Source organism: Camelus bactrianus, chromosome 16 (genome assembly GCF_048773025.1).
Source record: "Camelus bactrianus isolate YW-2024 breed Bactrian camel chromosome 16, ASM4877302v1, whole genome shotgun sequence".
NCBI classification, from domain to species: Eukaryota; Metazoa; Chordata; class Mammalia; order Artiodactyla; family Camelidae; genus Camelus; species Camelus bactrianus.
The window spans coordinates 47,407,653-47,425,359 of NC_133554.1; the positions used below are offsets into that span (position 1 = coordinate 47,407,653).

At 35.0% G+C, this 17,707-nt stretch overlaps 1 protein-coding gene across 2 annotated transcripts in view; it reads right to left on the reverse strand.

Moving 5' to 3' along the window:
* SMURF2 (SMAD specific E3 ubiquitin protein ligase 2) overlaps positions 1-17,707 on the reverse strand; it is a 100,968-nt gene that overhangs the window by 9,001 nt on the left and 74,260 nt on the right. For both annotated transcript variants that reach the window (XM_074343493.1, XM_074343492.1), the window contains 7 exons: positions 16,368-16,452; positions 12,499-12,657; positions 7,420-7,615; positions 6,267-6,370; positions 3,802-3,916; positions 2,059-2,237; positions 1,133-1,270 (listed from right to left, as the gene is read on the reverse strand). In XM_074343493.1, coding sequence (XP_074199594.1) covers positions 1,133-1,270; positions 2,059-2,237; positions 3,802-3,916; positions 6,267-6,370; positions 7,420-7,615; positions 12,499-12,657; positions 16,368-16,452 — 976 coding nt within the window. The remainder of the gene's footprint in view (positions 1-1,132; positions 1,271-2,058; positions 2,238-3,801; positions 3,917-6,266; positions 6,371-7,419; positions 7,616-12,498; positions 12,658-16,367; positions 16,453-17,707) is intronic.

Genomic DNA, 17,707 nt, shown 5'->3' on the forward strand with positions numbered 1-17,707 from the left:
GAAAATTTTAGCCAGTACAACTTGGGGACATTAATACACAAAAAAGTATAGCATGCATGTTTCTGTGAATATACTGTGAAGTTCGAACTCCTGCATTTGATTACCATAGTTTATTATTCAGAACTTTAGATGCCATGAGCCAAATCATCTAACCCACTACTTCTGAATTCCTCAATCAACAGATGATTTTATAAAACTTAAAGGGCATTTTCTTAACTTTATAAGATATGTATGAAGTATCTTTCTTATACAAACTCACAATGTGCTTATTTATAAATAGGATGAGTGCCAGTAATATAGTAAAAGAGCACAGAAGTGCTTCTGTACAGCCAGCTGCGGCTGCTGCGCCACCCGCCACCCCGCGCACCACGCCTCCTGTTGCCTGCGTCTTTGTACAGCCTCTGCTCCGCCCTGAACCTGGGCTGGCACGTGACTCGGTTTAACCAAAAGAATATACCAGAGGTGATGCTGGCCAGTTTCAGGCTTAGGCCTTAAAAAGATCCGACAGCTTCTGCTTGTGTGCCCTGGGAAAGCAGCCACCCCATAAAAAGTCTAGCTACCTTGCTAGGGGGAGAGGCCATGAGGAGAGTGAGAGGCCTCTGATACCACGTGGGGTAACCAAGGAATCCAGCCAACAGTGAGAACGAAGCCCCAGATGGTGACCCAGTGGCGTTCCACCTAGCTCCCAGCCGTTTGAGCTATCCTGGCTGAGGCATCAGAAATGTGACTTGAGGCCATTTTAACATTTCAGTCCCAGCTGACACCATGCAGAGGAGCGCGTGCTCTCCCTGTTGTCCTCCAGCCAAATTACTGACCCACGCATGGGACTGTGAGAACTAATAGAATGGTGGTTGCCTTTAACTCACTAAATTCTGCAGAAGCCTATTTTGTAGCGGTAAGTAACATAACCTAAATACATAAATGTTTTTTCACACTGCCATTCTAGAACAGTAAAACAATTTCCAGGCTTAAGAACAGAAGTGTTGGGGGAGGATACAGCTCAGCGGTAGAGTGCATGTGAGCCACATGAGGTCCTGGGTTCAATCCCCAGGACCTCCATTAAAAATAAATAAACCCAATTACCTCCTCCCTACCAAAAACAACAAACGAACAAAAAAACAGAAGTGTTTACCTGACATACTCTTTTTTATTTTCTTCAGTAACAGGGATACTCTTGCCATTTGGCTTAAGTTCATGCTGAATAATTTCACCATATGCATTATGTTCAACACAGAAGGTATGGTCCAAAACACCTGTAATATCATTCTCACTAGAAAGCAAAGAAAGGGAAAGATACTTCACTGGAAATTTTAAAATACAGATCTTACAGATGTATTAATTGGTGAGACAAATAAAACTACGATAGTTTTATGACATGACAAATACGGGGTCAGATTCCTTTCACTAGCTGTTGTGCTACCGTACCTCCGAGTTCTTGGGCAGGAGAGGCAAAGAGCTTTAACCTTCATAAACACAGGAAACATTTTACTTCCTGAGTAATGAGAAAGCCCTGGAAAGCTGGGCTTTAAACAGAGAAGCCTCTGTTATGTTTGGCTTTCAGGTAAGAGGCCCTACTTGAATCTGCGTAACCCAAGTGACCAAATGCCTGAGTAGCCCGACTGAGAAAGCTGCTCGTGTACTTGGTAAACGTAAGCATAGCCAATGTATCTTCATAAGCAAATGAACTCCTGAAAAACAGAACCGATTCTCACAAACAACCTTTTTAAAGTATGGTTTCAACAATCACCACTTCAGCAGGAATTTGTTACTCTAACACATGCAAGATGGGAAGACAATTTGCATCATGTTGAGGAAATCATTATATATGTATAGCAAGTGCTTAAGAGTATACTGGATTTTCCTTTTTAAAGTAGTAACACTTGCTAAGTTTTAGGAATTTGGAATATGCACAAAAGCAGCAGAAAGGAGAAAAGTTTTATGTGGTCTGTGTATCATTTTTTAAATTTCAAAAAAAAAGTACATCCATTTTGAAACATGCATCTTTTTTAAAAGGTCAGATTCTAACTATAATGAACAAATACAAAACTCAATACATACAGTATCCACACTAAACTGTTATGAAGATCTGGATCAACTAACTCCATGTCATCCAAAGTAATGGACTTTCCAAGCAACTGTTTATAAAAAGGCAACGTGAAACCACCATCAATATAATGTCCATGAAACACAGCCATTCCCATTATTCGTCCAACAAAGTGGAAGTAAGATAAATGTTCCTGAAATTGAAAAGAGTTTATATAAATACTCGAGGTAGACATTCTCCAGGGAATTTTTAATAAAAATTAAATATTCAAGCAACAGTAGTTTTCCTTATAACAAGTATCAAACTTACAGTCTCATTTACAACCATTTAAATGTCGTAGGCTATCATCAAAGCTCATCAGGGACAGTTTCTTGAGAGTTTGACGTTCAAGAGACTATGCGTTGCTCTAAAATATTACACCAGAGTCAATCAAGTGCTTCTCTCAAAGGGCAGGGTCACTTTGTAAAGTTTATCTTTAGAAATTAAGTCCAAACTACACTCCCTCTGCAACTTCACTTAACACCAGCAGACCCTGCTCTCTTCCTCTCCTCACACCTCCCGCTGAGCCCTTGACAATCCTGGCTCTGTCATGGGAAAAAAGTTTCCAATCCTACCTCCCTCTTCCCTTGACCTAACCAGAACTGAACTTCAAAACATCTCTGTTATTTAAGAGCAGAGATTTCACATCTAACTTGGACTAGAGTCTTGATTCTGCCAGTTACTAGCTGTGTATTCTTGGGCAAACTACTCAATTCCTGTTGAGTATATCTGGAAAATGAGGGTAATAATAGTATCTAAAAAGGGTCTCTGTGGGGAGTAAACTGAGCTGAAGAAGCCGATGACACTGGATCTGGCGTATGGTAAATGCTCAGCAAACGTGAGCTATCATTATTACAGCAGCAGTGATGGGCTCCCCAAGCAGAACCTTCACCCCCAAATTTTTCCTTTATAAAGGATACCCTGCAATGAGTTTAATACGGGCTACCATGTTTGGATAGATTTGGTCTTTCATGGTATATTGTTTTATTAGCTGGATATTGCACTTTTAACTTCTTTTACTTCATTTAATAAGTAACCTTTAAGCTTCCCTTTTATCATTAAAAAATAGCTTTTCTTTCTTTTTAAGAAGAAAGAAAAAAAAAAACATAACCTAATATCCAGAGATAAACATCATCAGCATTATAAGGTAGAGCCTTTCAAAACACGTTTACCAAAATTTCATCATACTATCTTGTAACTTTCTTTTCACTTAATATATCACAAGTACCATCTTTACATGTCTGTTATTCCACAACATCATTTCAGTGGCTGTACAGTATGCCTTTGTAAGGAAAGGTAACAGAAATAATATAAAAATAACAAACTAATAACAGCTACTAACTTTTCTTAGGGCTTAATAATATGAATTAATAATATTAATAACTTCTTAATAAATTTTCAAACACTTAATAATACAATATGAACGAATGTCATTCTGCTTTGTGCCATAATTTCATCAACCCCCTCTTATGGGCAACAATGCTGTTTCCAGTTGGGGCTACTATAAACAATGATGTAGTAAACTTCCCTGTGCCCAAACTGTTGCACATATCCATAATCATTTACTTGAGAAAATTTTCTAAAAGGGGACTTGGCCAAGCCCAAGGATGTGACTTGGACAAGGGCAGTAATACTATGTCATAAGCTACATTGACATTTAAAAATGAAAGCATTATAGGTCATAAATTAATTCATATCATTATAACCACTAATCATACCGGATTAACTGCAGAATCAGGATTGATCTGCAATGTATAGATATCATCTCTTGAATACTGGAAGAGGCCGTAATATGGATTCAACATTTCATGTGACAAGAGATATAACCACTCCCTAGAAAATAAGACATGATAAAATAATTAATGAATATATTTTTATTAAGGTATGTTATTAATCATGTTAGCAAATAATTTTTTTAATAAAAGAAAGCACTACTAGTTATATCAGATTACATTAGAAAAGTCTACCACACTCAAAAAGCAAATGAGAATTTTTTTTAAAGGGGGCGGGTATTTGGTTTATTTATTTTTGGAGGAGGTACTGGGGATTGAACCCAGGACTTCATGCAAGCTAAGCATGCACTCTACCACTTGAGCTATACCCTACCCACCAAAAACTCTTATTTTGTTATGCTGAAGTCACTTCTCACTCAATTTAGGGCAATTCTATGCTATTTTAACATCAGAGAGTATAAGGATATTATCCAGAAGTACCAACTACTCATTAGGTGCTGTTACTTTGAATTGCTAAATAAATTTGTAATCTATGATAAATACAAAATGAAGGGAAGAATATGGTTTTATTTCAAAATTTCCATGTGATCTATACCATCCTGGTCCACTCCTATCATGGCAGATTTATACTAATTTATACAGACATATAACATTAATTCTCACTTTTGGACAAAGGTGTATTTTACTGTTGGCATTGTTTTAGTAAGAAAATTTTGTTACCCATTTCCACTATCTTTTTTGTGTAAACCCTAAAATATACTGTGATAAAAACGTAAGCGGTCAGAAACAGCAAGGCATTTGACAGAGGGGAGCACAAGGGCAAGCCTGCACTTTCTGGGTACGTTCCACACCACTTCCTGGTTTCAAGAATACATCAGTGTTTTTAAATTAAACCTCACAGAAAATAGTACTATCACCTTGAACTTGTGAAATCATTTATATGTTTCAAAGTATGAAAGGCAACTTCTTATTCATCTTGGTGAAACTGAAATAAAACCACTAGTCTAGGACTTAAGGAGATACAGTTCTAGTCTCAATTCCTGTCATTCCTCAGGTAGGAAAGGGATTTATGTTTTGATATTATGGATTAAACAGGTGGAATAATGTATTTTTAGGAAATGCAGTGAAATACTCTTAACAAATAGTTAAAGGAAATCATTTCAAAGTTCTATCATTTGATGGAGTCTAAATCAAATCAGTACCATTTAATACTTGAAAACCCTAGAGACTAAAAATAAGTGAGGTCTCCACACGAGCAATCTTCCCAACACACATAACACCTGATGTGTCTTGTATGCTTATAATGCATATATGTGTTCTTTAAAAGAAAATCTGAATTTTTGTTTTATTTTACCAAGGGTTTAGAACATGCTGGAACTACTTTTGGGTTCTACTACTGGGTAAATATCAGAATAAGCACTACCACATCCCATTTAGTGTGCCCAAACCCAAACCCTGAGAGCAGTGAGGTTAAAAAAACAAACAACAGAAACTAACTACTTATTTGGCCTATACATATAATTACAGCATTCAGAATCCACCAGCAGACAATTAACAAATTTTTCCAAGAAGCATTCAAAATCTAGTTACGAGTAAATCATAATAAGCATTCTATAGAAACTATCGAGGCTAAAGTATGATGTACGAGTGATTGATTCTAAAACTCCAAACTAAAGAAACTATCCATTTGCAGGTAAAAAGGTCACAGAATGAAGGTCAGTCTACAGGTAAAAGCAAGTAATGCTAAATAATAATATGGGTCTTGATGAAAACCAAATTTACTTTAGGCTAGATTTAGATTAGGGGAAGTAGAATTATCATGATGGTCTTTAGAATGTTTCGATACAGAAGCTATGATGTTTCTGCTACATTCACATAAAGTGAATAGGCATGCCTGGGGAATAAAATACTTGATTTATGAATGTAGCAGAAACATTAAAGCTTCCAAATCGAAATATTCTAAGGACTGTATGATACATACATATACACAATCATACTTACAGATACACACACACATTAATTCAGCAAGGTTAAAAGCATGGCAATGGAAGCAAAGGAAAACAGTATTCAGTTTAGAATACATGTCATTAAAATCTCAAGATTGTTCCTGACAGTGTAAAGCAAAGGGAATAACATGTACTGAAGGAGAGAGATGGAGAAAATTTCGTGCCTGCAGGCCCTACCGACAGTCTGTGCTGGACTGCAGCCGGTATTCAGAGAAAGTCTCACTGGGCTGCGTGATCCGTGGGGGAGTTCTCAAATACTCTTCCAGCAGCAGTACTGTCCTAACCTCACTACGAATACATCTATTAGGATATCCTCTGTATTGCAAACGTTAGGGACTATTATGCTAGAAAAGAAGTATCAATGAGAAGGTTTCATCACAGGCAGCATCTTAAATTTGTAAATATAAGGATCCATATGTCATTTACTGGTGAGCGAGTCTTTACCTGGCAACCCCTCCATAGTCAAGGCCTTCTTCTCCACGAAATTTTATCATTAATCGCTTCCAGAGATCTTTTGGTCTCATTTTCATGACCTGCCGATATGATTCCTGAAAAACATGTTTAATATACTGTTATTCCTATTTTAAAACTCTCTCTCCCATTCCACCTATGAAACATACACTATTTAAATAAGGTGGAATTTGTTCAACAATCCAATCGATGGATAAACTCCGAGTGTTTGAAACCTCATGGAACTTCTAAAAACAAAATAGGTATAGTTTAATCCTACTGAAACCAATTCATTTGATAAACATTATATAAAAAGCCTACTAGGAGCAAACCTCCATATTTAAATCCTATGAACCACAGCAATGATTCTACTCACATTAAAAACAAAGTTTGATAGAAATATTAAATTTTTTTATAGTTAATTGACCTAATTCTAGGTCACAGACACCATCAGAAAGTAAGGGTAAGAAAAGGAGTTTCAAAGAACTTAAGTAATCATTAATGTGATTTTCACTAATGAAAACTTTGTATTATTTTAAAAATACAAATGACTGACTACAAACAAGGTCAGAAGTGTTCTGAGAGAAAAAAAGTTTATCCTTTGGGAGAAGGACTGCCAAGTCCCCAAGCATCTCTTGCCCAGGAACCCTCTAAAGAGTAGGAAACCCATGCCTTGGACCTGTGCCACTTATTATATAAGAACTTTAACGCTGATATTAGAGCTATAAAATCCAAAGATAGAAGGATATACTAGAAAGGAAGATTTTGAATTAAGAAAGTAGTTGAACAGTAATTTAAACAAAATAAAATTTTGATTTATGAGTCCTTTACTTTTTGGAAGAATTAGAAAATATGGGATGGATACTATTTGTGGTCTTTTAAAATTCCTTTACAAATAAGTATTTGCAATGCCGGGACCAAGCTGCACCAGATGGAACATCTCACACTTCAGCCCACTTAAATGTTTGTCTTATGTATGAAATCTCTCTAACGTTATATAGCCTTTATTCCCCACAATTAAAAAAGAAATTAATGAAAATTCTCCCATGCTAAAGAGATATAAGTCCCCCCAAAATATTATTGGAAAAGAAAGTAAATCACTGAAATTTAATTTTTCTCTATTTTAAAATAAGACTTGCAAGTTTACCTCAAAAATCTCTTCCCTAGAAACCTCAATGCGGCAATGACCAGCCTGAGGCTGTTGTTGGGAAAGTTCTTGCCGCAAAATCTTTAGTTTCTGAACCAGGTCTCGCTTGTACCGTGGGACTGTCAGACACTCCGTGTCATCAGGGCATAGCGATACCACCTGCTGCTGCTGCTGGTCTTTCAATTGGTTCTGCCGACTGAAAGTAAACAAGTATTATTAAAGTACTTTAAATCAAAGAGATTGCAATTACATACTTAAAATAGCATTATACTATAAATCAAGTCTAGCTATATCATTTCTAGGCCTTATTATATTCTTAGCTTGACATTTTTGACAATAAACTAGCTCCTGAGTTTATTTCTCAGAATCTATACAAATTTATGGAACTGGATAATGGAGTTTTACTCATAAAGCTTTATACAGCTGCTGAGAATAAATTTCTCAAATACAGTTTCCATTTTCTGCATGGTTTACCATCACTCATTTTAAAATTCAGGCAGATGTCAAATCCTGTGTCTGTTATCTCGAGTCCGTCTCTCCAGAAGAGACAAAGCAGTTTGAACAGGCAGCTTGGCAGGGACCCCTTCTCCTATGCACACTACAGTCTAGACCACAGGAATGTGAGAGACCACGTGTCAGTTACTGGCACAGAGAAATGAGCACTTTACAAACAAGTCTAAATGCTTTATAAGTGACTACTTTTCTTTTTATTGTGACAAAGTACACGTAACATAAAATTTACCATTTTAACCATTTTAAAGTATTACAGTCAGTGGCATTAAGTACATTCAGTCTTTTGTGCTACAGTTGTGTCAGGCTTGTCAGGCTTGTCACAGGCTTCTAACTGCACGTACGTGTTTTACCTCAAAGACATGTAAATAATCTCCCAAGCACAGTAGAAAAATAATAATTTTAAAAAGCCACATTGCCTAGAGAGATTTTTATTCTCCTAGCAAAAATATTGTAGGCTGCATCTAAGAATTAAGAATCTTATGATATAATCAACTAGTTAATTCCAATAAACTGTCAAGGAATAAAAAGTCAGATAATCCACTACTGATGTCTATGCAAACACTGAGTGATTCAGCTGGAATTTAATTTTACACACAACAGACAAAAGAGTACAATCTCCTAACCTAAAGGTAAAGGGCAATGGTAGTTATCAGAAAATAAGCAAAAATAACTTTCAGTTCTCTAACAAATCACCAAAATCTATTTTACATAGAGTAAGTCTTATGTACCAGGCCAAATTTTACACCTAAAACATACAACTATCCAGAGAAAATGCAGCTTTGATGAAAATTACAAATCACCATTTACTACTCTTGCAGACATTATAATAAAGGTGTTTTTATACACACACACATATATAAATCAAAATAGAATATTGCATTAAAAGACACCCCTTAAACAACTGTATTAATCCTATAAAAAAATTGTGTATACCTTACATCAGATAGAAAAATTTAACTCAAAATGGATCACAGATATCACTCTAAAACCTACAGCCATAAAACTTCTGAAACACAGTAGAAAATTTTTATGACTTGTGTTAGGCAAGGATTTCTCACATATGATCCCCTAAGCACAATCCATAAAAGAACAAATGGATAAAATGAACTTCATCAAAATTTCAAAGAAACCTTCTGCTCTTCAAAAGACACTTAAAAAAATGAAAAGACAAGTGAAGCTCTAGGAGAAAATCTTTCTAAAGTGTATATCTGATAAAGAATTCATATTTCAAAGAATTCTCAAAATTAAACAATTTTTTTAAAACTCAATTTTTTTAAAAAGGCAAAAAAATTTCATCCAAGAAGATATACAGATGAAAATAAGCACATGAAAAGATGATAAATGTCATTAGTCATTAGAGAAACACAAATTACGACTATAATGAGATACCACTATACACCTATCAGAATGTCTAACATTACTAAGATTAACCATACCATGTGTCTGCAAGAATGTGGAGTAATTGCAACCTCATATACTGCTAGTGGGAATGTCAAACAGTACAATCTGGCAATTATTTTTTAAAGTTAAACATAAATACTCATAACAGTTTTGTCATAGCCAAAACTGAAACAATCCAAATGTGTATCAACAAGTAAACAGATAAATAAATTGAAGTATATCCATACAATAGAATACCACTCAGGAATGAAAAGAACTATATACGTGCAACAACAGGGATGACTCTCAAATAATTATGCTGGGTAAAAGAAACCAAACAAACCAAAAAAAGTACATACTGTATGAATTCACTTATCTAAAATTCTAAAAATTACAGATGTTTACTGACAGAAAGCAGATCAGTGGTTGGCTGAAGATTCGGTGTGAACTAAACTTTTCAAAAAGATATGTTGAAGTCCTAACCCTTGGTTACCTGTGAATGTGATCTTATTTGGAAATATGGTCTTTGCAGATGTAATCAAGTTAAATGAGGTCAAACAATGTGGATTAAGGTGGCCCTAAAACAAATAAATTGGTATTCTTCTAAGAGGTAAATTTGGATCCAGACATACAGGAGAGAGGTGTAGCATATTAAGAAATATACTTAGGCCTTTGTCCCTGGTTTCTGACACAGAACCCCTAACATGCTTGACGTTTCCTGAGTGACAAGTGATAGTGTCTTCTGTTCTAATGTTTGCTGTTTGTCCCCAGTATAAGACACAGAGCTCCTAAATGCCTCAGAATTTCCTAGGTATAGAAGCACTTTTTGTTTAATGAGGTGACTTGCTGGGCCCCTATATAGTTTCAGGATGAGGACTGGTCACCAGGACCAAGGCTTGATTAGAAACCTAGAACTTTCAGCCCCATCCCCTCGACCTCTGGGGACTGGGGTGGGGGCGGTGGTTGTTGGAGATTGAGTTAATAATCTAATTGATCATGCCTATGTGATAACACCTCCCTAAAAACCCCTAAATGATGGTGTTCAGAAAGCCTCTGGGTTGGTGAACAAACACACTGAAGGACCTGGAGAGGGCATGGAAGCTCTGTGCATCACCCTCCCCCAGCCCCATACCTTGTCCTCTTCCATTTGGCTGTTTCTAAGTTGCATCTTTAATAATAAATTGGTAATAGTGAAGAAATAATCTCCCTGAGTTCTGTGAGCCATTGTAGCAAATTATTGAAACTGAGGAGGGAGTCATGAGAAATCCTCAGTTTATAGCCAGTTGGTAAGAAGTACAAGAAGCCTAGGACTTGGGATTGACATCAGAATTGAGGACAGTCTTGTGAGACTGAGCCCTTAACCTGCAGGGTCTAATGCTAACTGCAGGTGGGGTCAGACTGAATTCAGTGCTAGTCCCCTAGTTGGTGTCTGCAGACTTGGAGAACTGGTATGTTTGAAGGAAAAAACCCACGAATTTGGTGTCAGAAGCTTTGTAGGTAAAAAAGATCACGGAAGGTCACGTGAAGACAAAAGCAAAGACTCAGATAATGTGTCCACAAGCCAAGGCATAGCAAGGCTTCTGGCAACCACCAGAAGCTAGGAGAGCGGCATGGACAGATTCCCCTTCAGAGCCTCCAGAAGGAACCAAGTCGGCTGACAACTTGAGTCTGAAGTTTAGCCTCCAGAACTGTAAGAGAATAGATTTCTATTGCTTTAAACCACCCAGAGTGTGGTCTAAGGTAGCCTTAGAAAACGAGAGAAGGGACAGGTGGAGGTGCTACCAAGAGGCTACATGGAGGCATGAGGAAACTCGGGGGGGTGTCAAACATGTTCCTCACTATCTCCACTGTGGTGACGGTTTCACAGGTATATGTCAAAATTTAAATTGTACACTTTATATATGTACAATTTGTGTGTCAATTACATTTCAATAAAGCTGATTAAAAAAAACCCAGGGTTCATCAAAAAGTCTACAAATAATAAATGCTAGAGAGCGTGTGGAGAAAAGGGAATCCTCCTACACCATTGGTGGGAATGTAAGGTGGTGCAGCCACAATGGAAAACAGTAGAGCGGTTCCCTAAAAATTAAAAACAGAGCTACCAAATGATCCAGCAATCCCACTCCTGGCCATATATCAGGAAAATAGAAAATTCTAGTTTGAAAAGATACATGCACTCCAATGTTCATAGCAGCACTATTTACAATAGTCAAGACATGGAAACAACCCAAGGGCCCATCAACAGATGATTGGTTTAAGAAGATGCAGTGCGCACACACGCGGACACACACACACGATGGAACATTACTCAGCCATAAAAAATAAAATATTCCCATCTGCAGCAACATGGATGCACCTAGAGAATATCATACTAAGTGCAATAAGTCAGACAGAGAAGGACAAATATATCATTTATATGCGGAATCTAAAAAATAATGCAAATGAATCTCTCTATACACAACAGAAACAGATTCAAGCATAGAAAACAGTTACCAAAGGAGAAGAGGGGGAGGGAAGAGATTAAGTTAGGAGTATGAAATTAACAGATACAAACTACTATACATAAAAGATAAACAACAAGGACCTACTGTATAACACAAGGAACTACATTCAATATCTTGTAATAACCTATAATGGAAAATAATCTGAAAAAAATATATAACAATCACTTTGAAACTGACTTAATACTGTAAATCAACTATACTTCAATTAAAACAAACAAAACAAAATGCAGAGTACATCAAACCCATTCACAAAGGCATGTGAGAAAAACTAAGTCCTGCAAATGAGAAAGGTGGCTTAAAGCTGGAGGACAAAATTGGAGGACAAAACTGACACAGCGGAAAATCCCCTGGGATGGATACAGCTCTCTTGGAGCTATCTTTAATGCACTGAGGGGAAAAAAAATCCATCCACCCCACAGAACAGCCTGTCTCTACAGGTATGCTAGGGTGCACCTTTGATACATACCCTTTTCATAACATCTCAAGACAGGTTTCTACTTAAGCACAGTGGGATTAAAATACTCATATATCACAGTAAAACTTGTCCTACTCTTGTATAAAATAATGTTCAATAAAAGTAATTTATAATTGAAGAGAGCAGTCTATCACATTTATTACAAAAAAAGCATCTATTCATCTTTTTCAGAGTTGCATTTTAACATGCACTGTTTCAAAAACTTACTTTAAAACTAAATGCAAGTTAGCAGAGAGCCGAGGATCTGTAAACTGTGTTGTTCTGTTGTTATGGTCAACGAAATAAACTCTGCCTGTTGCTGTATTCCGGATCTCCCATCCAGGAGGCAACGGACCAAGCTCTTCACAATTGATGTTGCTAAGATCCCTGCAAAAACAAATATAAAATAAAAAATACCTCACTGCTGGGCCTGGTGAGCCAAGCAACTGTAAATGACACAGAACAATTCCATGAAGTCTGAGAAAATGTATTGTTTCAGAAACTTGAGATGTTCAGCTGGAATCTTTAATTCCCAATGGTTTAACAAACTTGCATATTCAAAACCCAATTCATAAATGGCTCAGAAACTTATCACATAGCCTACATTTTTAGTAAGTTCATTCCTGGGCTTTAATGTAATTCAGGTTTTAAATTAATACAAAAGCAATCACAACATTTGCCAACATAAACTGTACTCTAATACTTGTCTGACAAAATACTGTTTTACAAATGTCAGTGATACAAAAAATTAAATGTTTTCTAAAATTTCCCTTCAATTATTTCTTTCTTTATTATACCATAAAATTTGGGTAAATGTTCACTCCGTGATTAACTTTAAACTCTTCACCAAAGCAAAACTGGAAATGTTATTTAAATTATGATCCTAAAATAACCACAGTTTATATTTCAAAGGATAACTAATCCATTTTGAATTTTGAAAGCTGTAAAGCTAGTGAATGAAGAACCTATTTAAGACACCTTAGGAAGAATGCTCTTAGGCTCGTTACTACAATGAAAAGAAGCAAAAAGACTTTTAATAGAGCAAAGACCATTGTTATTATATCACACACACACTCTTAAAATACTATCATATATGACAAAGATTTACAGGACCTTAAAGAATGAAATAAAAGCAGCAAGTCTAATGTAAATTTAAACTGTAACCAATAATTATAATGACAAATCTCATCAAAATCATGTTTCAGAAGTTAAACTAGAAAAAGATTTTTCCTGAAACAGCCTCTTCTTGGTCATAGTGAGAACACAACGATGGCACATGTAAGTACTCAGATTTGTTGAAACGATGATTTTTGACTTCTGCTCATAAATGTGCCAGAGACTCTTCTGCTACAGAACTAAGTTTGGAGAGAACACACCATTTGAGACATTGCTATTCTCAAAAGAGGGAAGGGGAAAAGTTTCAAGAATCCTCCTCAAAAAAAATTTCTAAGTGAATTGAGTTGGAGTTGGTACAGCAAAGTTGGAAAAGGAAATCTGGAACTTCCCCACTAAGCTTGAGAACTCAAAGGGAAGATGAAGTGATTCCAGGAAAACTGCCTAAATTTCCACTTTAGGTCCACAGAACTCCAACCAATTAAAATCAAACTCAAAATCAGAGGTCACCCAACACTTCAGAAAGGAAGTCACGATTACTGAGAGTCAGTAGAAACAATAACCACAGAATTAGATCTCCAAGTACTATCAGAGATCAAAAAGAACAGCTATGATATGCAACAATTTAAAAAATAATAAAAGGGAGCCATTACATAGTAACTACCAATGCAATATTATTAAGAGTGCACAGATGGATTTTTTAAATAGAACTTCTAGAAAAGCAATTATTATAATCAAAGAATGAATAATTCTTTTGATATAGTGAAGAATTTGATTTGATATCATTTTATTTAGAATTTTATAAATTTATAGTCATACATTGGAGGGCTCTAAAGAATCGATAAGAAGCAGAACACTGGAAAAAACACTCTATGTCAAATTGGGAAATGATTAAAAGAAAATGGAATGTTATACAGCCATAAAAAGTAATATAGGTCTATATTTCAAGACTACACAGTATGCAATATAATGAATAACAAGGCATTTATCATTATTTTAATGAGAAATGAAAAAACGTTCTGAAATGGAACGTCGCAGATAAATCTAAATTTACTGGATTCCTTGAAATAAAGTTAAAGTGTCTGAGTTATACTGTTTTATAAATGTCTTTGAATAGTGATATTTGAATAGAATCTAAATATTTAGAGCCTGCTTTGATAAAAAGATCCTTGACGTAAAAGATGTATTTACTAAAGGATCCTCTAAAACAAAAGATACATATTTTTAAGATAACACTTTGTGGGGCATAGAGATTAAAGAAAAATCTATAATACAGAGCATTAGTTCATAGTCATTATTCAATATTCAACGTGAAATATTCTTAAATCTTTACAGAAACCCTTATTCATTAACGAAAACCTGACATGTTTCCTTAGGAATAATTGGGCATATTGCCAAGAGTGGTGACAAAATCTCAATTTCAACTTCCAAAGCCAGTTTACATACTATTCTTTCAACAGGTAACTCAAGATCAACTTTCACACTATTGTAAAATCATTTAGTTTTTAAAAAATCATTTTTCTTCTATACACTTCCTTCTAATGATTTTAAATTATTTTATAGAAAAGTTCATTATTGACCTTCAATTTCATAAACAGTTTCCAAAACACTGCTTTTCATAATTTACATGATAAAACTCTTATTTCTTTTTTTCTGGGGGAGGGGGGGATAAATTAGGTTTATTTATTTTATTCTATTATAGAGGAGGCACTGGGGACTGAACCCAGGACCTTGTGCATGCTGAGCATGCACTCTACCACTTGAGCTATACTCTCCCCACAAAACTCTTGTTTTTAAAACTTAGACCCTTGGATTTTTTTTTTTTAGTGTGTTTATTAATAAAACAAAGACTTTCTCCTCATTACTTTTTTTTTTAAAGTAACAGCTTATATCATCAAGACACAAAAATGGCAATTAATGATAACACATTTATTTCCTTGGCTGCCATCTTCAAAAGATTCTAATTAAGCTCTATCACAAAGTAAAACATTTTCACTAAAATAGCTTTATTTATAAATAGAGTATCAAAGTAATCCAAGATCAGCTAGTCACATCTGTTTTTCATTCAAACATATGATTCTTGACAAGCAGAGCTCTGAGTATAAGCTTTAGGCAGAAGATCTCTTGACCCTCCATGGAACATTTTTTTTTTTGGGGTAGAAGAATGTTGCACTTCAATATAAAATATCCTTATCTTACAAAGGCACATGTGCAGTTTACAAAGTTGATTTAGAATTTTACTTAGAAATTTGGGGGGGGGTAGCTTCAACTGGACTACTTGGACTCTCCATGTGTTCATTAGAAAATAACTCAAAATAGCTAAATAGTGGTTGAAAAATTTATTATTTGATACTAAAATATATCAGAAATTATGTTAAATTACTAAACTGATTTTGTGTCATTCCATCTTCTTGAAGGTAAAAGATAGCTGATATTCTCGTTAATAAATGCACTCAACAATGCCTGCAGTTCAAATATATAAATTTTGGACACAAATAGACGAAGAAATTTTATCTATTTTAATTAGGTTATTTCTTTTCTACATTAAAATGAAATTTTATTAAAGAGCACATAAAGAGACATTGAATATACTCAAATAAAGTTAAACAAAACTTAAAAAAAAAAGCCTAACCAGACATAAAAATATCAATTTACTACCCTTTAAAAAAAGATATGTATGTAAGGTTTGCTGTTTTTCTGAGGTTAATTTTCACTCCTAAAAGATTCATGTTTTTACCTCAAATTTTTTGAGGGTGAGAAGAGAGAGCAACTAGGGACTGGCTAGAGGGTACGGCACTGGGGTAGGATTGCAGAGAAGTAGGTTACGACTGTCTGCTAAATGTCAAACTGAAAAAAATGATCAGAAAGAGCCAAACTTTTATATCAACTTTTTAAAAAAGAAGTTAAAGGTTAAATTATCAAATAAATGCTAGGTAAAATGGTTAATATTCAATGGTCTGAGGGTATTTGGAATATGTTCTTACCTGGGCACTCTTGGATCATGCCATGTGCTCACACCAGTCTGAGTATGTAAGAAGTACACCTGACCTTGTTGTGTTGTCCTCTGTTCTGTAAAATTAAGAAACACTCATAATAAAGCATATTCAGAATGTCCAAGTCAAAAACAGCTACAAACCCTAGGATATTATATTAATAGGTAAATTCTACACTGGAATTTGATACACTGTAAAATGACTATAACTCAATAAAAAAATGTTTAAAAAAATACATAAATTCGCCAAATTACCAACCTATTTTATTACCAAAAAAACCTGCTTTACAAATCATTTGTTCTAAACTCAGAATACATTTTCTCCTGGAAACAATCTTTAAATAGTGATGAGGGTCACAAGCCAGCTATCTAAAAGCCAACTACATTTATAATGTGGATCAAATATTAAACATGTTGCAATGGATAACAGAAAACAAGACTGTCTTAGTACCAATAATTAAACAAAACAAACATGAAGAAATTATCTTTTATTTGTCTTAAATATGGAGCCTGAGGGGAACAAAAAGGCTCAGAGAAAGAGGCTAGCCAACTTTGGGGAGATTCTCCGGGGATTTGCAGAAACTTTCAAAGAGTTTGCAGGCTGGTAATGCTTTTTAAATTATGCCTAATTTTATATCAAAACTTAAGGGTTTTTTTTTCTTGAGAGAGGTATATTCTCAAGACTATACCCGGACTCAAACAGAGGCAAAAAAAAAAAATAAAGATGGAATACAGGACACACACTACAGTCAAAAATAGGCAAAGACGGAAAAATAACCAAGTTAGAAGGAGAGCAAATGTGTCTACTGGGAAGAAAAAAAGTCAAAGGTAAAATTAAGCCAAAGCCCTTGGATGAAAGTGAGGAAGCCCGGGCAAAGGGAAGGAATCTGTGAAAGGGCTTCTTCAATGGTGGTTTTTCATCTTTATTTATGTTTTCAAGCAACAGAACCACTTTTTTTTTAACAAAATCTAACAAAAAATTCCAACATACGAAATGATAAAATTATTGCTAATATTTATTTACATAAATTTGTTTATAAAACTATAATAAAGTCAAGTCAATTTAAACTTTGAAATTATAAATATAAAAATGTTTAAAACTGATTCCAGATGACAGCTGCAATGATTTCAGCCTTGGTAATTAATCATTTTATTCTTATGCTTTGGTTGTACAAAAAACATTTTTTAATCCAAATCATACAAATACTGTAGAAGTGGAACCACCCCTACTCGAGACCACTTGCCTTATCATCTTAATTAAAAAGAAATGGCAGGAGATACTCTATTCTAAGGTCTAAACATTATTAATAACAGCTAAATTTTTACTAATTT